This window comes from Corapipo altera, unplaced genomic scaffold (assembly GCF_003945725.1).
Source record: "Corapipo altera isolate COAL_440 unplaced genomic scaffold, ASM394572v1 112, whole genome shotgun sequence".
NCBI classification, from domain to species: domain Eukaryota; kingdom Metazoa; phylum Chordata; class Aves; order Passeriformes; family Pipridae; genus Corapipo; species Corapipo altera.
In genome coordinates this window covers 8701318-8727312 of record NW_020884899.1, presented here as the reverse complement: position 1 = coordinate 8727312, position 25995 = coordinate 8701318, and the positions used below count along the sequence as shown (strand labels likewise).

The window sequence follows — 25995 nt, the reverse complement described above, 5'->3', positions numbered from 1 at the left end:
TAAAGAAGCTTAACAGTGTATGTATCATTCTGACATTTTGGGCCTGACCTACAGGTGCTAAAATGTACCTTCACCCTGCATTCAGTGCATCAGACTCTCAAGGGATTCAGAGGAAGTCTGAGGCACCTGACTCTTCACAGGAGCACAGTGTAAGGGACAGAAGTTTAAAGATAATAGAACAGTTCTCCATAAAACTGGATAAATCTGCATATTCTCAGCTTGTTCAGGAGTTTAATCAATTGCTCTGTTTCACCAAAGACTAACAAAACTTCCACTGGTGTTTGCTGGAGATAGCTAGTTGACTTGAGCTACTTCTGTAAACATTTTATGTAGAAATCTATCCCAGCAGTCAAGAAGGCTATTTTATTGCTCAGCTGTATAGCTGCTATTCAAAAACATGGGGGTTTGCAGCTTTTAAGGCCAAGCTTTTATTTTTTTCAGGAAGAAATCTTTCCTTCTATGATTGATGATTGTGTTGAATTGTCTAAGGTAGGAAACAGCTTGAAATTACTGTCATGTGCTATGGGAACCAAAAGGAGAGTGTGGAACTAGATCTTCAGCAGGAAAACAGCTGGTAAAAAATTAAGCCAACTGTGTTTCCAAGTAAATCCTGGAATGCAGTGTACAAAACAACATGTGTTCAATCAGAAATCCTCAAAAGAAAAGACATTTCCTCATGCAGATTAACTGCCTCAGATGAAGGACATTATAATCAACTAGGAAACTTGTACCTGCTGGGTCTTCTTTTCCTTGGTTTCCTTATTTTCCATGACTCCAACAGGAGCTGAAAGTACTTGACATCATAAAATAGGTGAGGCTTTGAATACAACACCAGGCACTGTCTCCAAACTTGAACTAAACAAATTTCTCTTGACATTTAACAGTTTTCTCCTAAGACAGCCCATGCTCACTTATCTCTTTTACATCACTAGTCTCACTCCTGACTCTCAATGGGAATAAGATACACTATGGAAAAAATTCAACCACATATATTACACTTCACACTGTCATTCCATCCTCTGATCATACCTTTAGAGACATTCACACAACTGCCACACGGGCATACAAGAGCAAACAGAAACTTTAGCAAAGCTCTGGAAGGCAGACATACAGATTTTATATATATATATATATATATTCACAAGAGCAATAGTTTTATCTTAAAACCTTTCTAAAACAGGAATATACTGCAGGCTTTGGCAGTAGAGATAAAATATTATGGGATCCAGCCTTATTTTGTTTTTCTCATCCAAATATACACATTTTTATAACAGAGGAATAGTTGCATCCAGAATTATTAGTGTTGCTTGATGACCAAAATGCCTCATACACTGCTCCACACATGAAGCTACTGCAAATATTCATCTTGCCTGATCAGCAACAGCTTCTTTGGGTGGAGGAAAAGAAGCTTATACATGGTTCATTTAAAATGCAGCGACAAAAATGGCATTTGAAGGCATGTGTTGAAAACAGTCCCATATTACAGATGGAAACAGTGAAGGAAGAGAAACAGAAGAAACAAAAGCCAGCTTTTGTGAGTTCCCGAGCAATCCCTTATGATCCTGGGTCTTGTATAAGATGATTTGGAAGCTTTGGAAAGGCATTCAGGGTCTTTCCCTGAATAAGGCACTGTAACACACTGTCTTCCATGAGCCTGGCTCAGTGCCACGACAGTTTCTGCATAATTCATTGCACATTCTGCTAAGTGCTCTCTGTATATCTATATAGATATATACACATAGACCTATATGTAATTTTCCATATGTTTTCCTGCAAAACAGAAAAATAAAATAAATTACATAATGCAATACAGAATTCAGAGTAAGATAAACTTAGTACCTGCTAACATGGCACACGTGTCCTAAACTAAACCAGAGATACACTGATTTTGAAGTTATATGTACTCTAAGTCTGCAGATATAAATTGTTTCTTCCCTCACAAAGTTTTCATACAGCCCAGCCTCAAGGTCTGGTGTTTGACTTTCCAAGTAGCTTCTGCCCTTTCCAAGCCCCATCATCTTTTAAGCGTATTAGCACTATTCCTAGCAATTCCTTGTGTCACTCTCCGTGACAAAATGTTGATTAGGGAGAAAGCTAATTCTCTTTTTCCACTCTTAAAGTTTAAATCTCCAGAAGTAAAGAGTAGTCCTGAATTTCATCGTCTTTGAATATAAATGCTTAAGAGATACATTAGGCAGATCGCTATTCTTGTGAAAAAATGCATATTCTTCAAACATTATTCTCCCTTCATCTTGTCTTCTGCAATTGAATATAAGAGATTCAACTAGAAAGACTATTCTTTCCATAAGAAATATACTAAGTATAGCATTATTTTCCCACTCCAAGTGGTCAGTGATTTAAGTACTGCTTGAGACAGGTTGTAATCTTAATGCCGTGTTTAACAGACAGTGGGTCTAATCTTACTTTAACTTGCATAATTTTTTAAATCCATTTTCAGCTCACATGGTCTTCTGCATCAGTAAGCTTTCTAGTTTTTTCTTTGTTTTCCTTTTGAGCTACCTGCTTAAAAGTTATCATGAAATACCTTTTCATTTTTTGTTATCTGAATTAGTAAACAAGGATGTTCATATTTAACTATTGTACCTGCTGTGGCTATAAGCAGAAGCCACTATGAACAGTCCACTGCCTCTGCTAAAACACAGATATGTACTGACTGTTTCATTTTACAAAATAATGTATTTTCAAACCTTCTTGATTTGCAATTCACAGTCATGTTTTAGTGAGTCCAGGGCTCAATCACCCTTGTTATGCTTTAATCATATGTGTAAATTGGAATTATTTGTACGAAAGTCTGAGAATTGGATCCTTGAACTACAGTTGTTACCTCTCACATGGTGTGATTGTGTGAGTTCACATTTTATCTCAGTTCTTCTTCCTCTTCCTCATCTTCCATTTCCTCTTCTGAATCATCCTTATTCTTTGAACTGTTGCTGAATTCAAGGTTCCCTTCAATATCCAGTACCTGTAAGTGCTTTAGGTTTTGGAAGGTACTTTCTTTCAGTGCTCCAACTGCAATCTTATTAAACCTGTAAACAAACAAAAATGCCCTTCTGTTAAAATAAACCCATTTTTTATATCCAACACAGAAATGAGGAGACTTGGAGGAAGCCATTCTGCAGAGTTCCTCTAACTTTACACTAATCCAAGTTACTCTATCTTTACACTGACCCACAACAGTGCTCTAGAAGTGCTGGCTCCTCTGGATGGGGGAAGGAAACAAAATCATTATATATTCCTCCCCCACAAATTCTTTCTCTTGCTATTCTGCTTCCTCCTTCCCAAAGAGGAAAGTCATCTGCTCCATAGCCCACATTTCAAAGTGTAGCTTGATTTTTCATGAGATTCTCTGTCGCTCCTTGATACCTTAATTCTTCACCCACAAAACTCAAAATATTGGTACCAAGTATTCCTTAGGAAAAAAGCAACATGCAGTAATTTTTCAGCTGTTATTTGTGTTTCCAGGAATACAAATAAACTAATCTGCAGTTTAAGAGCCTCTCACATTTACTGCTTGGTCTGTGACTTGTGAACACGCTTAAAATCATATTCTGTCTAATATTCCATATGTATGTTACTGTTTCACAGTGATTAATAGTCTCCTATTAAAAAATACAACGTAGCTTGGGTGGAGTTGCCTCCTAAATATGTTAGCAAAACTGTTTTGCAAATTCCTTTCTTCTTTATATAGAAATATAGAATGTGGTATGTGGTTTCTGGTTCACATCCAAGCATTCACTAAAATCTCATAAATGTGAGCAGCTGAATAGACAGACTGCTCTAATTTACACCAGACTTTGTAATTTTATTTGCCTGGTATGGAATCATTCATCCAAAAAGGTATGCTCCAAAGTTATTCAGAACTACAGGGCAGTTTAGCTGCATACAGACAAAATAAGACCATATTTAGTCTTGTGCAGACTGAGCTTTTTGAACACATCCACTGGATCAGCTTAATCAAATATTCTATAGGGATTCATAAGTTAATTCTAATAAATATTTTCAATAATATGCCATCAGTTTAAAACTGAATATATTACTGGGACAGATTCTTGCTTCACTTCTTGTGGTCTAAAGCTCTGCTTAAACCAGTTACATTACTGTGATTTCACATTACATGTAAAAAAGGTCAGTATCTGTCACCTTTAAAAAAAAGTCCTCATCCAGCTGACAGAGTGAGAAAAAAACCAGCAAAGCTTCTAATCTTAGTTACGTAACTGTCACAGTTGTAACTTGCCACTTGTTTCTGACAAAATTATCAAGGGAATGTGCACAACTTCAGCATTGGTCACACACCCTCACCGGAGGGGGATTTTGTCAAAATCCAGGGCCAACAGGCACAGGCAAAGCTGTGCTCCTATAAGTGTACTGTAAACTTCTGGCTCACAGTTGAATATTGGAATATGACACAATATTAAACATTAATTTCCCAGAATTACTAACAGGCCAATCCATTCTAATAAGCACAGAAAAGACAAGCTCTCTGAACAGAAAGAGCTTATTGTGTGTATCCATGTCTTTCCCGAGTAGATGAACGCTGTTTCCTCACACATTACTATAAAACAAAGTTGCTCATTTAGAAAGTTAGCATTTTAAACACCTCCTAAAACGTAACCAATTATAAAGTGGACAAAGAAGGAAACAAATCTTGTGTGCTTAAGTGGAAACTTGACCTTACCTGAGGTAAATCCCCTTTATTTTGGGTGTGGATTCAAAAGCATGCTCTGAAACTGTTGTGATCTTGTTGTTCTGGAGATACAGATATTCCAGAGATTCCGGCAGGCCCAGTGGGATGGATGTCAGCTGGTTGCCAGCCATGTCTAGTGACTGCAAGGAAGAGACAACCAGGGGGCAAATAAATAACTGAATTTAAATATAAGAAACAATCCAGAAGATATTTAAGTTTGAATTGATATTTATTATGGCATAAACTAATTTAATCTGCCTCTAATTTGCATCTAGGTAAGTGTGGCCAAGACAATTCTACTCTCTTACACTGCTATTTAGCATCCTGATTTCACATCAGACATCATGCTGGTTTGTTTTGGAGCTCCAACATTTCTTTATCTCTGTCCCCAGGCTTTAAGTAAATTAAAAACAGGCTGGGTTTGAGATATGCTTGAGAATTCCTTGGAAGCTGCTACTGCAAACACTTGCCTGGCTAAGGTTAGGGACTAGGTACAGCTACACATAAAAACATCTGGAAATATTCTAACATGGAGGGGAGACATCAGGACTAAAGATTGTTATCACTCCTCTGTTTAATTTTATGCAAGAGAATGGATCAATAGCAGTGTTTTGTTACCCTGTATTGCAGCATTTTCATAGCATCAAGCTGACACACACTAGTTACACACTATTCAAAGCTACACTTCTGCAAACAGTGTTTTTATTCCCCACATAATGCCAGTCTGGCAAACAATTATCATGGAATCATAGAATCCTTTAGGTTGGAAAAAAGCTTTAAGATCATTGAGCCAACTGTTAGCCCAGCACTGCCAAGTGCATTATGTAAAAGTCTTGCTTTGCAGTTGCAGAAAGTCTCCAGTGATTTCCATGGAAACAGTGAGGCCTAAAGCCTTTACTAAGTACCTGCACGATCAGGATCTTATGTGCTGGTTATCAGTCAAATGCACTCCAGTGCACCAACTCAGAAACCACTTGCACAGTTAAGCCCTTAATGATAAAAAATATTCAGCTACAACTATAATGGAAACAACTAACCAACAGTAACAATGTTCCAAAGAAAAGCACCAGCCAAAAATGCACCATGAGTCCCACAGAATTTTAAGTGTGTGCTATTATCTGAACCTTGTTTGATGTGAATGGGGTTTGCTGTGGGGTAGGTCCAGCTGCAGGGCCAGTGCTTGATTCTCCAACATGTTACTTTGGCTTGACACTGAGGAGTGACAAGGGAGTGACAGTAGAATAAAAGTGCCATGAAGTAGCTGGAATGGGCCCTACAAGAATGAAAGCTTATTCCAACCAAATCAAGCTGCCTAACAGGTCTCATGACCCAATTTTGTTTGAAAATAAAAAACCCCACATTTTTATTAAGGTACTGCAGAAAAACAATCCAAGCATCTGTAATTCTCAACAGCATCTTCCTTCCAGACTACTTGTCATGTTAGGTATATTTGCATGCACACACACACACACATACATAAGTGAGGCATCAAACAAAGGCAAAGTGTATTATTAAACCATGGATCAAATCTGCAGCTGATGCAAACCAACAGCTCTGCAGATACTGTTGCTGCATTGCTGATTCATATTAACTGAAAAACAAGCTGTTGTTTAGTTCCAGAAACAACAGAAAGGGAAATGTTCACAGAGATTAACGTTTGCATTGTCTGAACACACACTGGGGCCAGTGTGACATATGCTCCATGTCCCTTATCCCTGATCTGCTCTGAGATGTGCACTCTTTGCCTGCACAGTGACCATATGAACCTGCAGTGGCTGCCATATGACAAAGGTAATACCTTTCACTGCAGGAAAGGGGCTGTTGCCTAAAAGGAAATGCAGACAAATCCTGCAGCCAGTGTAACAATTGTGAAAGGTCATCTTGCACAGCTCAAATCTGATTGTTCCAGCCTGCCTTATGGTTTGTGTTTAACTTTCTCCAACAATTAAGCAAATGAGAAGGCTGCTGATTGAATCCAGACCTCCTAGCTGCTATCCAGGTGCCTTAGCCAGCTGAGCTGCTAAATCCTACAGCTTGGCCTGTCTGACCATAAGCTGATGTGGGGGCTTTGAGAATTAAGAGTGTTTTTGTTTATGCATTCCTTCCTCCTGCTGTCTCAATTCAGAGCTGATTTTAAATCTTTTGGGAGACAAGCTATTTGAAAGGCCTAATTTCAGTCTTAATGACAACATTCACTAATGTTTATCTGAAAATATAGGACACTGCTAGGGTTCAGAAACAAAGCTATCTTTACATTTCCCAGAATTAGCAGTACATGGTGGGCCAATGCCCTGGCCAGCAGTGGGAGGTACCCACCTCTGGCACAACAGCACATCATTTCTATCTAGAAACAGTGTGTAGCTCTTACAATGCAAGCCCAGAACATGAGGACCAAGCACATCTAGTACTGGTGTTATGCAGTTTGGCTTAGGCAGACAGACAAGGACATCAGCATCACTACAACAATTAGAGAAGGTGGTGTTTCTACCTGAAGACTGCTGAGTTCTCTCCAAGCTCTTGAATAAATTGAATTTACTTTCAGTTTATTGTTGCTCAAATACAGTTCCCGCAGTTTTGTCATGCCAGACAAAGTCCCTTTTGGGATGATGCTTATCTCATTTTCCTTCAGCTTCAGGACCTGCAAGTTCTTTGGAAAGCCAAAGGGGACTGTGTGGAGATTGTTTCCAGAAAGATCCAAGGACTTTAGTTGCCTCAGCTTACGGAAGGCCTCCCGATGGATCTGGGGACTTTTGAGCTTGTTGTAGCTCAGGTTCAGCTCCTCAAGGAAGTAAGTGGTAGCAAAGTCATTCCTGTTGATCTCAGAGATCTGGTTATGAAGGATCATAAGTGTTTTCACACGCCGGGGCAGCCCACTGGGAATCTTTTCCAACATGTTGTTGTACAGGTGGACAGTGTGCAGCTTTTTTAAGCCCTGGAAGGCTAATGGGTGAATCCCTCGGGCTTTTAATTTGTTATTGTGGAGCAGAAGGTACTCCAGGTTCTTAATTTGGGTTAACACATCTCTGTCAATCACCTTAATTGCATTCTTCTCCAGGTGGAGGAGGACGATGTTTCGAGGTAAACCACTTGGGATTTGTGAGAGGTTATTGCTGGACAAATCCAGGTATTCAAGACTGGACAATTTCCTTGGGAAAGAAGGAAAGAAAACATTCTCCATTTAGATTTGGCAAGGTGAAATGATAACCAACTTCCCCTAGGATTTTACAGTCTTTGCTTTAGAGTCTTTTTACCCAGGACAGCTCCCACTACTGACTGCCCTTTTTGTCTCATGGTGTGACTGATATGCACAGCAAAACAGGGAGCTCCTGTATTGCCATTAAGGATTCAGACTGGGCATTGCCATTGCTCCCCAGCCACACCAGCCAGAGGACCTGCCACAGTCCACAGACATCCAAACTGCTACTGGGCTGAGTTTTGCTGTCACTGTTCTCTCATTTGACACCACAGATAGCAACACACGAGCAAGTTCAGTGAAGAAAGACCATGAGGAAGGTGCCACGGGAGCGCCATCAGAGCACAGAATTTAGCTCTTGGTTTCACAGAAACAAAGCCTGAGCAGGAGTAATTTCTGTCTCTGAAAGAATATATTGAAACTGAAAATCAGGTCTGCTTTTTAGATGATGAAATGTTCCACTTATGAAAAGCAGAAATGCTAACTCAGTGTCCTGGGCTAAGGGAGTGAACTTCTCCTGACCCTCCAGCATTATGGAAGTGAGTTAGGACTAGAGCTGCTTTGTGTAAGCTACTGAATCTGGATTCAATGGTCTCAGTTGAAGCTAAATTAAATCCTCAGTTCAACCACTTAAACCAACTGGATGTGGATCAATGGTGTTATATGCCAGGACTGAGGAATCCTGGATTCCCTGTATTTCAAGTCACTGTCTCAGTTCAAAGATTCAGTCTGCATGGCACTACGTAACCCACTGCAGGGGACTAGGAAGTGTTCAGGAAATGTGAGAACTAATGCATTACAGAAATCACTTACTGCTTACTACACTGCTATTCACAGCTATCCAAGCATTCTCTGAATGAACAAATAGACTCTTTGGGTAAAGAACTTCATTGCTGGAATTTGCGAGGTTCCCCCAGCTTGGGAACTTCTTAACAGAGATTATATGTCCAACATGACCTGGAGGGGGACTCAAAACAGATATAGTGAACTACTAAGGGAGGTTTCTGGGACTGGGAAATGGAAAGGGAAAGCACACTTTGATACATTTTCATGTCTGGAGGTCAGGAAAGTTTACAGAACTAAGTTATGGGCAGGACCAATTATGTGGTCTGGATTTTCAGGTAAAACGAGCAGAGAAATAACTGTAAAATTTTTGAGTGCTAAGTCCCAGGCTAAATTTAGGACAGCCAAAGGCTATTTCTGTTACACCAGCTTGTAGCAAAGCTTTTGCAGCCATCTGGCTATTGAGCAGCACCATTGCATCCCTGCCTGCTCCAGTCCCCTGCACTGCGGTGCAGCTGGGCCAGGTGGATTCACAGCTCTGTGTCTGTGGCTGCTTTCAAGTCACCTTCACAGAAACTCAGAAGTGGCTTTAGCAAAGATGAAAGTCTGGCCTTAACTTCCATTGAACTGCCCTAGAAATTGGAAAGTCCAAAGCAACCTCAGTTTTGACTGGTTTGGAAGAACAGAGACTGGCTACCAACGTTGTTCTAGGTGACTTTACCCAGAGGGCACTTAGTACCTGGTGTGACTGGCACTGTAGCAGTCAGGGGGTGGCACAGGCTGATTTCAGTGTTGTGTCTTTTGTATAAAACTATTCTGCAACCACTCACTCAGACCTCTGCTTTTGAATGGTAGCATCTAAGGTTTAGCAGTGAAATGCACAATGTCATTCAGCTTTTAATAAACTTGATTTTTATGATGTCCTTTGTTCAGTAGATGTACAACTGTACCACAGGAGGCACAGGAACAGAGGTACAAACTGCACAGCTCAGTCTCACCAGAAAGTTTCGTTGTCCATTCCTTCATTAGACAAGTAGTTGTTCTGTAAGTACAGCTCCCGCAGACCTGTGAGTTCACTGAAGGCTCCTTTGGGAATCTTCTCCAGCTTGTTGCTCTAGAGCACAAAGCACATTACTTGACATGAATCAACTCAGGACATTCAGGTTCTGTTCAGCTAACACAGGCAGTTAACCTTCAAAAGGGCTAGACATAAGATATTTCAGGGGGCGTTATAATCCCACTGAAAAAATAAATACAAATACTAGGCTGCAATAATACAAACTATTTTTATTGATTCCCCATGGAACCTTTGGGTTAAGAAGGCAGAATTTGCCCTGTGCCTCCCAGACAGTTTTATTTTGCATTCATAGTCTTCCACCTATGTGCAATGTATACTGTAATTTAGGCAACCACCTCTGGAGTTTGCTCAGAATTTCTAGGTCTTGTAAGACAGATTTTACCATAAAGAAGAATTAGGCTGGAAGCTGGGAATCAGCCATCCTTCCAGCATTAATGTCATTCCCAGAGGTACAGTTCCTGTGTTTAATTACTCCCATGGCCTTAGTGTGGCTTTGGAGTAGCCAGCAGGCAGAAACAAATGAAATACAAAACTAAATGCCACTTAGAAATTCTATACAGGAATTCTAGGAAATATAAAAGGATATATAAAACATTGACACTGAATTTGTTAAAATCCCCTTGATCCATGTACACACAATAATGTGATGGACAGACTAGACCAGATGCATGTGCCAGCTAATATAGATACCACCACAGATAGATTTTGGCTCAGAGTCTCAATGAATAGTAAAAGAAAAAAGATCTGTCACATCATAAGTACAGCTTTCAGACACTTTTGGTCCACTATTGCCTGTCTCTCATTTCCCATTGTCCTGTTTTTTTCCCAGTCAAAATACCAAGGTAAACGTAACTGCTGTAACAGTGCACTTGCAAATAAAACACTCATTTCTCTCCTCAGCATCTCTGCCCTTAACACAACTGGGGACAGCAAGGAAGGAGACGAGTTCAAAGCATAATTCTCAAAGTCTGAGATCCCTTTAGGAGACAATGATTACCTATAAATGTCAATAAAATGCAGGGGACTAATAAGTTCATACTTTGCAGAGAAATTCCAGTGATTTAAAGGATCAGACTGGTTGCCTTTACTGCTCTTCAAGCTGGAGAAGCCTATTCTCTAGAAGACTTTAACGGGAATTAGTGGTGAAACCTTCAAGGGAAAAGAGAGTTGGGAGGCAGCAGAGAACTGCCTAAGTGCAGGGGCTGATAACAGACTCCAACCTAACCATGTCCAAGGAGCTGTCAGCACTCGGAGCAGGCGGATCCAGGGCTCCCCACTGCTGCAGCTCTGCCATTGTTACAGGGCTGGGATCTCCAGCACAGACAGGATGAAGCCTTTTTATCAAAATCAGATGACATGGAATTAAAACTGCTGGAGAGTAGTTAATACCACAACTTCTGCTATTGCACTGTTGCTGGAGAAGTTGCAGCAGTAAAGAATCACTGTGTTGTCGGAATTGCCAGGTCAGTAGCAAACAGGAGTCACTGATGGGAAACAGTGTCTGTGTGAAAGGAGTTAGTGAGCAAAGCCAGGACATGGTGGGTAAGCAGCTTCAGGAAAAACAGCACTGGTGGCAAACTTAACTGGGAGGCCAGTCTCTGGATGGCCATGGAGAATGACCCACCCTCTTGCTCCACTATGTATTAATATCATTATATGCAGGGAAGAGACCAGCAATGCAAGCACACAGGCATTTGCAATACATTACCCTGAAAACACAGAAAAGCATTTCTGTCCCCTGTGAGCATCCTGGTGTTTTGCAAAAACACACTGGTACTCATGGACAACAAAGCAAGGACATGGGAGACAGCAACTGTTGAGGATATAGCAGAGGAGACTGAAAATGGGCCTGGGGATGTTTCCAAGTGCACTGGAATGGCTTGGCTGTGTGGGCTGAATCCCACACAACACAGCACTTTGTCACAACCCTAAAGAAACACAAAACTTTGTTGTCATTACCTGTAAGTGTAATTTATACAGTGCTGGAGGGAGATTCTTTGGAACATACTTCAAGAAATTGCTGGACATGATGAGTATCTCCACATTAGCAGAGCCATTGAACATGTTATCAGGTAACCCAGCATCTGAAAGTTTGTTGTTATGAAGATACACAGATCTATTGGAAGGAGATAAAAGATGACGTTCAACAGATAGTGAGATCTGGAGTTGGTTTTTTTCTGCAACAAAGCTGTTTCAAACTAAATTTCAATTTTTTGTTCTTTCCTTGAGTTAATTGGATTTGTTTTTAAAATGTGCCCTTTAATTTAGCAAGGATAAATGCAACACCAAATGGTTGGTCCCAACACTCTCTGAAATTTAGGTCTATTCAAAATCCAAACCTGCACATGAATACAATTTTCAGTTTCTCTCCTACTCCTAGAACTCAGAAAGGGAAAAGATACTGACAGAAAGACAGCAGATTTAGTCTGGAAGAATTTTGTTTTTTAATAAGCCTTTGGGACTGAGAGAAACAGGGTTTCTTATTTCCCTTTGCTCTTCTTACTTTAAATCTTTAATATTCACAGAAGCATTTTTCCAATCAGGTTTTCAAAAACTGATTCATTGTTTCTTATACAGCTTTCAACTCTGTACAAAACAATGGACCCCTATGAGGTTATTCCTGCTTTTCACTGGCTCAGCTAAATGAATTCATTTGACTGCTTTTTACTGACTTTGATTCCCTCTCCCTTTCCTGTGTTTACCCCAAGATGCAGCAGGCAGCTAAATTTGTAGAGACAGGTTAAAACTGCAAAAGAGCACAGTATCAAAGTGGGCTTTTTCAACTTGTTCTTGGAATCTCCACCAGTTGCAGAAAACTTGGCGACATCCTGTTGGAAGGAAGGAAAGGCTCAGTATGGAAATACAATTGTGTGATCACACACTCCAGGGAGTTCAGAGCCACACTGGAAATATTGTTTACCCTGCATGGTCAGCTGTACTTTTAGCTCACAAATATTTGCCTTTCTGAAAACCTTGCTTTCCAAATCGTCACTTTGAGACCATGAACTCTGCTGGGGGCAAATAAAACAACTGAAGCAACTGTGTTAGGATTTTATATCAGCAGTCTTGGAAATCAGTGAGTTCCTATTCTGACTAAAATTAGTGTTGGTATAGGAGAGTGTGAAAATCACTTCAGAAGAGTCAGTAATTTCAATATGAAATCAAAACACAGCAACTTCTGCACCTCAGATTAAGGAAGAAAACATGTATAATGTAGTTTCTTTCATCATGAGATATTGCCAGAAATCTGTGAGTGACTCAGCCTTTTCAGGTTCCAAGAGCCCAGGAGACAAAAGGCCCAGTAAGTGCAGAGGAGCTTCAGCTCCCCAAGAGTTCAGTGGGAATGGAGAGTTCTTCAGTTCATCACAAGATTGGACTGCAGGGGCTCAGCTGGGTCAGCTGCTATTAACTGCTTCCAAACTTGGCTACATAAATTGCTCTCAACAGAGTTTGGAAGGTCTTTGCAGGATTTGGATGCTGCAGTGTCCATACAGATTACTCAGAACCCCTTTGGAAAAGCCCCTGTCTCCCAGGAGGTGGTCTGTGTGCATCTGAGTTTGGGATGGGCCAATGTGCTGCACTGGATCCAGCTGAGCAAATCCCAGCCTGAAACCAGCAGAGACTTTGACACCAGGTCTGAGGGAATGAGCCACTTCTGAAGGTGCTGAAGGGCTAAGCTTTCCTGGAATTGAGTTATACTCACCTGCACTGAGTACTGCACTCTCCACCCCATTTTATTCTTAAAAATGAATGGGGTCTAATAAAACTAGAGATTTCTAAACATTAATCTCCATTTTGAGAAACTAAAGCTGTTCTTTTCAATTCTTAACTGACACACAAATGAAAAGGGGACAATTTAATTTTATATATGCAAAAGTGTCTGGCAGCCAGTAAAAGCCCTTGGAATGTGTTTGTTTAAGAGATTATTTGATCTTTCATGCTGAGAATAATAAACAGTCAACTTCTCTCCAAAAAACACAAGTGAGCAATTACATGGTTTAGCCAGATAGTTTCTTATCACCCACCAGTTGTATCCAAGCAGTGGCAGAACACTGTTGTTTTACTTCCCTGTCCCTTACCTCAGTTTTGGTTTCTGTCCAAATGTGAGCCCATATATCTTAGTGAGATAATTGGCTGCAAAATCTGCACTGATCAAGGCATTTGGTAGGAATTTCGGAGCCACTGTTAGCTGGAAAAGAAATATACAGGGGAATTAAAATTAAATGCAACAAGTTTTAACCAAGTACTAGACAAACAGTAAAACATTTGCAAATTTATCTTCTCTAAAGGGGCAAAAATAAATTAAACTGAATGTGGATTGCATGAACAAAAACAAATTGTCCCCACTCACTAATCTCTCCAGGAAGGAGACAGACTTTTGCTCTAAGATATGAGAATGTTTGTTTTGGTTGGAAGAGTCCTGTCTCTTTTTGGTGGAAGAAATCAAGAGATTGTTATTCAGAGAGCAAACACTTTGCTTATTATTGTTCCTAATTCCTCAGTTTGCTGTGCCAAGAAACTCCAGCCCACCTCACAGTGACCTACTGCTTACTCTCTTCTGAAAGGATATTATGGAGGGCAACTGTCATTTCATGTTTCTGTGCCATTGCATCCATTTACAGGGATCTCTGCAATTTAGGATGCAGGTTCCCAAAGAACAGGAATGCTGGGTTATCAAAAGGGACTTCAAAGCAAAAAACTACTGTATAGTGATACTCTGTTCAATAAACAAGTGATGCATCAGAAAATACAGAAAGGTTCTGTCTCCAAAACTTAATAGTTGACAACAGGTATAGGATTGAATATGTTTGCTCTTGGTCTCTTGCTGTTTTTATCAGGGATTTTGAAAAATAACACTAGAAACATGTGCACCTGAACAAACTGGTGGAGTGAAGGGCACTGATCAAAATAAGCTCAGTTTTACAGAGCAATAGCCAAGTTCACTGAGTGGCTGTTAAAAGCAAAGTTATTCACCTGGAAACCAGGAATACAGGTTACAATCCAGGCTGGAGGAAAGTTTTCTGGGAAGCATAAACCCATAGATCTTTGCATGAAGATTAAGCCCTTGGGAGACAAATTAGTAATACAGTGGTGAAACAGAGAGTCCTTGAGCACAGAAGCAGAAGGCACTGAGTTGCAGTGGGCAGGTGCAGTCCCTGTGGTTAAGGTGTTCATTGCTGAGACCACCCAGTATTTTATGTACACTCTGGAGGGCTATGGAGAGAACTTTTCTGGTGAGATACTGAATTCATTGCCATCTAAAGCTCTGAGATCAGGATAGGAAACTGGGGTGATGAAATCTGCCTTCTAGCTTGAAGTTCATGGGATCTGTGAAGCTTCGTCCTCACAGCTCTGTTGTGTGAAACAGAGCCTGGTCCTTTCAGCCAGCAAGGCACAGCAAGACTTATATGAGGAGAAAACATATTTTTCAAATTTTTATTACCATAAAACTTCAATTGGTTATGAATGATAGTGTAAAACCAAAAATATTTAAAATATGAACACTGTGTTAGAGAGTAGACACTTCATTGGAGAACTGCCTAACCCAAGCCTTAAACTATGTATTTATCTAAAGGGTGTCTACACCCATCTAGTGTGTCAAGTGTGCATTGATGAAATACAGCCATGAACTTCCAATTTACTGGACTCATAAAACAATCCTTTCTTTAAAAAAGATGAAAGTATGTTACTTACTGTTCTTCATTTTCAGCTGTCCTGAAATCTCCATCCTTAGCCTGTCTTAATTGTTTAATGGTCACAAACACAGAAAAGACCTTTCCCACAAATCACACTCCTGTCAGTATTCCCAGATGGTATGTAAGCAGTGGAATTAGGCATTCTGCATATTAATGCAGTTGCCACAGTACTGCTCTTGGCTTTATGGCAATCTCTTGTCTCCTGATGTGGGAGATGTGGTACCAGGGAACTGGATAAAGGCACTCATCACTGACTAGGAAGGTCTGACAGTGCCTCAAATAAGTCTCTACTGTGACATAATAATATTGAGAATTCAGACACAGGAAACAAGACAATCATTTTCATACAGGGTGGCACATTAAAGCTTTTCTCCAGAAACATGGTCAGTTAGGTCATAACTTTCATACAAAACAAAGGGCATGGCTCAGACATGTGGAATGAGAGACATCAGAACCACAAGAAAGAAGAAAGAGAAAGAGAAGTTTCATCCAGAAAGAGTTTTCACTTGCTCAGGACTTTGCTTTGGCATTTCAGCACTTGGTCATGAGACTGATTCCACTGGTTGACTGCTTGAAGGATTAATGCTGGATTGTTATAGGTATTAGCAACAATGAGGTTGACTGAATAGCTTTGTCCAGTTTATTGCCTAACAACCTGACTTTCTCCAGCTGCAATTTCCTTGCAGCTTTACTGCTGGACCTTCCTTTCCATATGGCAGAGATTGATTTTTCCACTGTTAACTAATGAATTCAGAAGGTTAATACAAAAGTTTTGAAACAAGTTTTCTTGCTTAGATCAAGCTTTGATATAAACAGAAGTACTGGATCCAGGTGAATCCCGTATCACTTTGGGGATACAAGGAAATGCAAAACCTTCTGTCACCAACTTATAGTAAATCATGACAGCTCAGGACCTAGTCTACAATTTGGTGAAATAATTTCTTTACTGTGCATACTATATGAGAGGTACAAAATATGAGAATGGGGTGAAAAATTAGAAAGGAAACTACAGCATCCCTTCTTTCCTTGAAGTACTTGTCACTCATAACCCACAGAAGGCTTTCAGTCTATTACATTTCTTTTCTCTGACCATCTATGCCAGTGTAATGAAAGCTGATTTAGCTACATCTGATGGGATCACAATGGAAGATAAACATGCATTAAGATAATCCATAAAACAAGGAGCAAACTACCAGCAAATCCCTGCTCTCCTCCAGACACCGCAGTAACTTGATCCACAGTGTTTCCTGCAGTTTGAAGCCAATCTGGTTTGTCCTGGCTTGGGATTTATATAGAAATGTGTTATTTTTGTGGGTCCACAACTTCTCACTATAACTGCTTCTGACATTCGCTGATGTTGGCAATTTCTTTTGGGACTCTTTTTTTCTCTGCCATAGAGCCAGAAAAACCAAACGCTTTGTTTTGTCGCACAGGGAAAATCGGAGTGCAAGGTTCTGGAATATTACTCACAGCCCTGGCTTGTTCCCTTTTATGGGGTTATTAACTGCCAAGATTGTTACATGGAAATGGTGCTTGAAAGGGAGAAAAGAACACAATGTTACCGTACTAAGGAATGGGTTCTATTCTCAATCACTCCATATATTTCTGTATGGAGTGATTCTGGATGTGTCTTGGCCTGACCGAAACCTAAATGGGGCCACATGTATTTAATGAAAACATCAAATGGTCCCAGATTTTAAGAGGATAATAATATATATATTTACAGACGTAAATATATATAGAGAGAGAGGGAGGGTGAGATGGAAGGGCAGGATTTTTGTAGACAAAGAAGCTCTGTCTGATGTTTTAACGTATATTTTTCTGTGGTAGCCCAGTTTCTTCTGTAACAAATATTTGTGGACAATCACTGGGGATAAAGAAAGCTATAATGGTAACCACCCAGATGTAAGGGTATGTGAGAAGCTATTTCATTTCCTAGCCTTGGCAGGAAAGATGGGATTCTGTCAAGACATCCAACTTGGGTCAGTAATAGGAAAGCACTCAGGATCTTCTCCATTAGAAAAAGAAATTCAGCTCCTATCACTGCAGCTAAAAGAATAAATCAATGACTGGCACATTTCACTGTGTGTGGGTATCCTCCTCATATCAAACCTAATAAGAATGGGAGTCAGGGAAAACTGGATAGCCTTTGACAGATCTTGATGACTCAAACACAGGTACTAAGACCTGTTTGTTCACAAATTTTTCAGCCAGCCTCATCTGATGAGACAGGCAGCATTTCACACCATTTCCTCACAGTTTATTTGCATACAGGCAGAAAACAAATCTGCATGCAGCTGATCCAAAGCCTACTGAAGACAGTGGTAACTTATGCATGCAGGGGCTCTCTGTACCTCCTTATACAAGGGAAACCTTTCAGCAGTTGCACAAATAAATAAGTGTTCAAAATATACCTGCATGTGTAGCCTCTAAATTTTTCACATACTGATTGTCTTGACCTTAGATGACCCTGCATTAGAATATCACTTTAGCACATTTTGCTTATTTAGTATGTACATTTTAAAAGAGTTGACAATTTGCTCATTTAACTTCCAGAATCAATTTAGAAAAGAACTCTGAAAGGCTTCAGAGCCACTTACCTTATTGTTTGCCAGGTACAGGTAATTCAGGTTCTCTAGATGTTCAAATGCTTCCTCTGGCAACCCTTAAAAAAAGGAATAACTAATCAGTGACACTGGCACCTTACTGCCTCTCTGAGAGAAAATAGCAGGGGGCAGCTTTCTCTCTCAGGTATTGTCCATGTGAGACTGAACTATTTTTTATGGCCAATGAAACAATCTGGGTCATACCTATTGTTGTTATTTTTTTTAATTAAAAATGCCACAAAACAATACTGGCTGTTAAGAGCAATGGAAGACTATTAGGAATGTTGAGCATACAAGGCTTGTGGCCAACCCCCCTGGCAGGGGTCAGGGGCAGAGCTGGGCAGACCCCCTGTACAGCTGATTATTGGTGCTTGCAGCAACCACACTGTCTGAGCAGTTTCTTCTGTAATTTGCTTATGATTCTGTAAATCTTTTTTCTTGCAAGGGCATAATCTGAGGTTGCTCAATGGATCTGATGTAGGACTACATTGCCAAAATCACACCAGTATCAGCATGCCACAACCCTTCCCTTGTCCTGCTCCCCACAGCAGAGATATCCATCCACACAGTAACCAGCTCAGAGCTTATCCTCCCCCAGTAATTATTCATTTTCAGCTGAGTCACTCCGCATCCAGCTGATCACACAACCACAATTGCTGTCACAATGGAAACACTGAAAGTAACACTTTCACCTGGCACTGAGATAACCAGGAGTCAAAGGTGAAGCCGTTTCCCATGTCAAAACATGTTGGAAACTCAGGGCTGCACTGCAGTTTGTGAAAGGAACAAGAAGGCCCAAAGGTAATAATGTCAAAGGCTGAACCTATTAGGCACAGCATTCCCCGTGCTATGTAGGAGTGCTGTGCCTTGGGGCCCAGGGATAATATTCCCTCATTCTCAATAAAGGCTGCCCTCTGTCATTGCAATAAAGAAAGCAAGAGCATTTGGATCACAAGTTAATGTGATGCACAACAATTACATCTTTTGTATCCCATATCATGCTTTCTTACTATTTACTCCAGTTCCTGAGTTTCTTTTGCTTTCCTTATTAGCTCCTTATCAAGTTTCCCTCATAAGCATACGACCGAGCAAGGAAAACCTGCCTACTAAAATCAAAATGGTTTTGGAAGGGTAGAAATGTCCTTATTTGCAATGTATATTTGTATTTATACCAAATTCAATGAGGACAGAACTGGACTGAACTACATGAACTGACTGCCTCGACTGAACTGAACAAAGTCAGTCAGGAGGAAATCATTGAGCATGTGGAGGTTTCTGGTTCCCCAGTGCATTGCATGGAAGAGCCTGTGGGACCAGAGGGAGTTTCCTGGACGAGGAGATCTCACGCCACAGCACACAGAGCTGCTGCCAGGTCTCCTCCTGGTTCAGCAGGGCTGCATTCTTGTACACTGAGTCTTGTGTTTCAGATGATAAAGTGTCTCCATGATGTGTGTCATGGCCAAAGGAGTGAGGCTTGCAGAGAACCACTCCAACCCTGTGGCTTTCTTTATCAGGTGTCGCTGGTGTTCTGGAGGCACAGGCTCTGTCCACCCCATGGCTCTGCCAGCTCACCTTTTGAAGTAAGCCTGTTGTTTTGCAGATTGAGAGTTTCCAGTCTGTAAAGACGAGCAAGTTCTTCTGGAAAGATTTCTTCTATTTGGTTATTCTAAGAAAATGGAGAGTATTAATCATCAGCAAAGTAATCCATTAAGGATCCCAGTAAACCCAGACTGTGAACTCCAATAAAATCTGGAAGTGACCCCACCATGCCAAATCACTGTCAAGACTTCTCTCTGTAATGAGCCAAACTCAAATACCAAAACCAAGCCATCCAAACCCAGCAGCATTGGAAGACCTGAACTTCTGCTCATCCCCAGGAATACCTGTCTTATGCACTGGTAGCACACAGAGTGAGATTATGCCTGGCAAGGCCCATAATCCATCTGCCAAAGCCAAACCTTGTGGCTGCAGCACAGCAGCTGCTACAAGGTTGGCATGGTGGATTTCCAATTTTATCACTTCTGTTATTCCTGGGTTGTTTTAAAAGCCACTTGTCACAGAAAGGGAGCGTCAAACTGGGCTCACTTTCACTAGTACCACTGTCAGGGGTGACTGCCATCAGATTTTCATTAATGTGCTGACTAACATTTTGACCATTAATGAGTGATTCTATTTTAGCATCTAAGGGACCAGTTAAGGTCCTGCTGTGCTGGAAGCCAGGCCAGTGCACAGAAAGTGACAGCTGCTGCTCCAAAAAGCTGCTTTTCTTTTGGCAGCAGAGGCAGGAGCCATGGCTAGCACTCGCCTGGGACAGATCTGCTGAGGAAGGTGCCAGCTTACATTACATTTTTTCTAACTGGAAAGCTCTGAACAAAATCTGCATTTCATCCATTGGACAGAACTGGCAGATAGGAGCAATAAACCAAAAGCAAGGCATTGGAAATCCTGGAACTGCTGCCACTGCTCAGAGGAGGCATGGCCACAAGGCTGCCATGCTCTGGCCCTGCCACGCCTGCAGGTGTCAGAGCACTGCCATGGAAAGGACACCTGCCCAAATGCTGGTCATAGGGATCAATTAACTAACAGCAGAGCATGGAAAACTGCTGACAGTCCAGGACATCCTGCTTCTTCTGCCATAAGCTGGAATCTCACAACCTTAACGTGTCCTTATCCTAACAAGACATGAGATCTCTGGAGTGGAACCATTTGCTGCAGGCATGACATCAGTGTCCCTGCCACAGGCAGTGCTACTGGGGGTGAGGGATGACACTGGCTGTGTCACCCCTGCTTCTTGCTGAGTTTGTGTGCTGAGGGAGAGATGGGACACGAGGGAACACAGGCTGGCCCTGTGTCTGCACGGGTTCACTGCCTGGACTAACAGGCAGTGCTGCCCAGAAGCTTCTCATCAATGAAGTAACTTAGCCCATCCTTCTCAAAGACACCTCAAAATGAAAGGCCTTCACCAGAAACAGTAACTATTAGTTCGGACAAAAATTCTTTTCATGAAGCTGTGAGAGACTAAGGAGAAAAATTTCCTATCTTTTGCCCTCCCTGGATCTGCGGGGAGAGAATCAGTGCCGATAACCAGGCGCATCCGTCGAGCTTAAGGCTCGCTGCACCTGCTGCTCCCTGCGGGCAGCCGCGTCGGGGCTGAGGGGAGCGGGGAGGAGCGGGATGAGGAGCGGGATGCGGGCACGGCGCGCCCTTACCTGCAGGGACAGGTGGTTGGTGAGCTCGGGCAGCAGCAGCGGGAACTCCTTGAGGTCGATGCCGCCGCAGTCCACGACGCCCTCCTGGGTGCAGCCGCAGTCGCGGGGGCAGGCGGGGCCGGGCCGCGGGGCCGGGCCGCCCTCGGGCTCGGGCTCGGTGTCGGTGTGGGCGGCGCAGCCCAGCGCCAGCAGCGCCGGGAGCCCCAGCAGCGCCAGCAGCGCCCGGCCGCCGGCCGGCATCGCCCCTGCGGGCCGGGACAGCGGGTCAGCCCCGGCACAGCGGGTCAGCCCCGGGACACGGCCCGGACCAGAGCCCGGTGCCGGCCCCGCTCTCCCGGGGCGCCTTCACGCCCTCTGAGCGCGGTTTGGGCACCGGGATGCGGGCCCCGGGCACAGCATCCCCCACACCGGCCCCAATTCCTCCGGTTATTTATTGCTTTTTTCATATTGAGAAACTCCAGGTGATCCCGGAGATTCATAAAATGTTAGTTCAGTGTGGCCATCGGTCGCACTGCTCCTCACAGTTTTGCTTAGGAAGAAACTCTTCTCGTTATTTAAACAACACAGAGGCTGGACAAGAGTGACTCTCGGAGGGGCTGCTACACGTGCATGGAGCAACAACAAAACCTCATGGCTACTGAAAACAAAACGAGCTTCCTATGGATTTTGGACAGTACTGATCTGAACCTAAGAGGCCTGGCTCACGTTCAGCTTTTATCTTTCTGGCAGTAGGTTAAAATAATCCAAACAGAAGTTGGATATGGACTGGAGCAGCCAGTTGGCCCTAACCCAGCCCCCTCGGTCCCATTTGTTGCCCTTCTCAGATTTCATACATAAAGGTTTTCAGTCAGGGCTGGTTATGGCCTGTCTTTTATCCTCTTGGCTATTCTAATCAGAAGCATTCAACAGTGATGAGACTTACTTAGGCTGATCTTTTAAGGTGAAAAGGCACAGTGGATTCACGACATGAAATAAGTACTCTGTTCACCTCTGCCAGCCCACATGCCTTCTTTGCCTCAGAAACGAGAACCTCCCAGAGCCACACTGGAGGCTGTCAGAACTGCACATCTCCATTTACACCCCCTGGGCTTTGCTGCTTTGCACCAGGGGCTCTCACAGACTTTGGGTGCTTGGGGAGCATTGGACAGATCCTGCTCTCAGTCACAGTCATGAAAATTGTAAATTATTTCTTTAAACATTGACTTACACTTGAAGAAATGGGAGCAGGTGGGACTACAGGGCAGGGCATCCCAAGACATGGATGGTTTTGCTTTGGTCCTGGTCTTTGCTACAAACATGCTGGGTGATGTTAAGCATTTAGCATCGATCTCTCTTCCCCCTGCTCCACTATTTCACAGCTTCCATATAGCTGAATAGCGGAATATAATGAAATTAATCTCTTTCATAAAACATTCCTTGTATGGCAGGTAAATATTAACAGTGAGATCAAAACTGGCCATATGAGTATGCCAACAGTGGATTACTAAAATCTTTAGTATTTGGTGACCTAATCTCAGAAAATATTTCAGAAATCTTAGAGAAAATAATCTCAGAAAGTATCTCAGGTCTCTAACAAAGTATTTTCCCTATATATCAGCTTACCCTTACAGATACTTACAAAAGAAACTAAAGAAAAAAATCTTTTATATGCAGGTCCCAACCAGCCCTGCTGTAGCAACACAAACACAGTTACATCGTGGTTGGTACTGGACTCTACAAATTTGCAACATGCTGACTTTTCCACATATGCAGCTGAAAGGATGTTACAAAATTAACATGAAATATTCTATCTATTGCACAATAAAATTTCAGAGGCAATCTCAGCCCCTTGTCAGCAATATGCACACTGTTGTCTGCTACAATGCCTTTGGAGTGAATGCTGCTCTAGCACAGGGAGACACTTTGGATACAGGAACATCTGTGTACATCTGGAGTGCAGGCAGTAAAACCAGGCATGATTGTGATTTTTAGTTCAAAGAAAGTCTGAGGTAACTCACTCCATTTCAACTCATTCCCATGGGCCTGATCCAAAGCCTTATTAAGAAACTTTTCTAAAGGAGTAGCTCAAAACCCACTAGAAACAGTCCTCTTCCCTGGCTGTAGGTGGGCTTTGGATCAGGTCCTGCCACCCAGAGACTGAAGGGACCCTGAAACCCTCAGGGGCTTCTGCACTGCATCTTTCTGAGTCCAGACAGAACTGGCACCTGCCCTTTGGTGCCCCACAGCACCAGAGACAGGGTGCTACAAAAGGCACAGTCTCCAGAAGTAAACTGAAGTTTTAGGAGTTACTGAATGCTTCTCAGTGACCACAGTTACCTCAATAAACAACGGAATCTCTTTCAAAGTATCTCATCTCTGTTATCTGTTATTGTCCACACACATTCTCACAGGACACACACACACAGAGAGATAGGAAAAACATCCACCAAATGGGAGGATTCTCCTTCAAAATCAACAGGTTAACTGAGTTTGTTACACTGAATATCCTTGCTAAAAGCTGCAGCTGAAAGGCAGACTGCTGCTGCAGGTTCTGACAATCCAGCTTTTAAAACAAAGAAAGTGCAGAAAAACTCACCTTTGCTGTCAGAACTCAGCTGAATGGAGAAGAACATTTCTGTTGCCCCCACAGGCTCCCTCACTCATGCCATGTCAGTGACATGCACTGAGCTCACAGCGAGTCTCCCCTTTCCAAGCCAGATCCTTTCCAGATGTGAGCAGCAGAATTAGAGAGAGCGACAGGCAACCCTCTACCAACGAGAGCCTCCTGCACTTCCCAACGAAATCGGAGAGGAATTTTCCAAAGTCACCATATGGGAAAATGTGAGTAGGAAAGAGGAAGCAGCTATTGACTGAATATAAAGACTTGGGAAATAAACAATCTCCCATTACTTTTTGTCAACACAGTTTGCAGGCTCCGTGAGGATGCCAAAAGCCAGCGTGCTGGAATTGGCAGAGGAGAACAGAGACGGTTGTGCTTCTGCATTTCCTTGCAGGAGACTGGAGCTGCACTGGGACTAGATCTTTGATTTTAGCTGCATTCAACCCAAAATCTGAATCCCAGGTGGGAATGTCCTCCCATTCTCTGGGGGTCTGGTTCAAATCAGCTATGAGTGACAGACAGATCAGCAGTTTTTCCTGCATTTCATCTCCCTCCCCTTTAACTCTCCCTGGTTTTCATCCAATCAACTGATCTTTGGGGACCAGGGATCGACAGGCTGAAACTACAGATGTTTTAGAGGCAAAGTCCCCAAATTTGTTGTAACACCCCATCTACCCAATCTCTTTTTTTATCTTCTAAGCCCCACATTACAGCACTAACATCAGAACCTTCCATCACACACACACACACACACACACCCACCCCATTCAGCCCAGAAGCCTCCCATTCCTTATTTTCCCCCCTCTTGGTGAAAGCACAGAAACACCCTGTTGATAACACAGTATGCTCCAAGTGCAGCAATACTTCCAAAAAAGCAACACAGCTTTTTGTCCCTGACAGCAGAGTTCCTATTATAAATATATAGCCACCTGTTTTGTGAATGCCCCCAGAGCTCCATACAGTACCTTCACAGAACCTGCAGGGGATCTGTCCTCACCAACAACACGACCTTCTTGCTGAATTCCAAAAAAAGGGACACTGATTCTTTCCTCTCCACTCCAGCTGAACTAAAGCAATTAAGTTATTTCCTCCCTCTCTTCATCCAGGCTTATATCAACTGGAACCGATCCCCCTCTGTGCCACGTGGAAGTTTCAAAAGTTAAGAGTGGGAAATGTGTTTTTACTAAAACAAAAATAAAAACAAAACAAAGCTGACTGCTTTTCCTTAGTGATTCAGAGATGCAGGACACCTTTTCCTGCTACCCCTTCTGTATCACAGTACCCTGAGTCCATACAACAAAATGTAAATAGTTTTTGCAGAGAGGAGAAAAACTCTTGCTTATGTTGAGTGTTGTAGTGGTTTGAACTAATGACAGGGGCCCACCCCATCTCATCCCAATCTGCAGAGAGAAAGGAGGAGGAGGGGGATCACCTTGCTCACTACTGATGCCAGAGCAGCCCTCAAGGGAGAGGAAAAGAGCAGCATCAGCCTTCCCCAGAAGGGCATTTTTATCTGGGTTTTTGCTGTGTAAGTGCAGTAATTAGCTGTCGGGTAGCATATAGAGGTAGTACAGGACATTGTGAAGAGGGGCATTGTACTTCCTTTAGTGGGGAAACAGAGGCACCCAAGTGTCAGAGCCAGCCCAGGATTATCCATCAGCACAGAGCCAGGACTAGACACCAGGTATTATCTCACACGCAAAGGTAACACACACTTACACTGTGCCACAAATTACCTATATGGGCATTTTTTCCAAGCTCTCACTTCTTCCACATCTTATCCTCCTACATCAACGTATCCCAGACTCACAATCTCCTATCTCCAGGCCAAGTGCTGCATTTCCATCATCCAGCTGTAGTCCAATCTATCTAAAGGCATTCTGACCCACCCCTGAGCCAAAGGCTATGCCCTGCCATGGTACATGGGCTCAGCAGCCACTGTCTCTGTTCATTCACTGCAGCTTTCTGGAGCTTCCAGAGCAAAGGATTCCCACTGCAAGACTCCCAGCACAGAATCAGCTGCAGGAAACATCTCCAGTCAACTTGAGTCTTTGCATTCGTGCATGTTCCCTGCTGCTGGGTGTGAGTGGTGCCTGCAGCCTGCATGAAGAAACATTTTCAGGTTT

At 42.4% G+C, this 25995-nt stretch overlaps 1 protein-coding gene across 1 annotated transcript; it reads right to left on the bottom strand.

Annotated features, from left to right (window-relative positions):
* Positions 1-211: 211 nt before the first annotated feature.
* PODN (podocan) lies at positions 212-25005 on the bottom strand. The gene is made up of 11 exons (XM_027649276.1): positions 24835-25005; positions 21271-21515; positions 19634-19727; positions 18056-18120; positions 13839-13948; positions 11719-11875; positions 9680-9795; positions 7194-7851; positions 4697-4845; positions 2846-3047; positions 212-1770 (listed from the first exon to the last, which is right to left on the bottom strand). The coding sequence occupies exons 2-10, from the start codon at positions 21508-21510 to the stop codon at positions 2879-2881; spliced, it is 1758 nt and encodes a 585-aa protein (XP_027505077.1). The 5' UTR covers positions 21511-21515; positions 24835-25005; the 3' UTR covers positions 212-1770; positions 2846-2878.
* Positions 25006-25995: the final 990 nt, after the last annotated feature.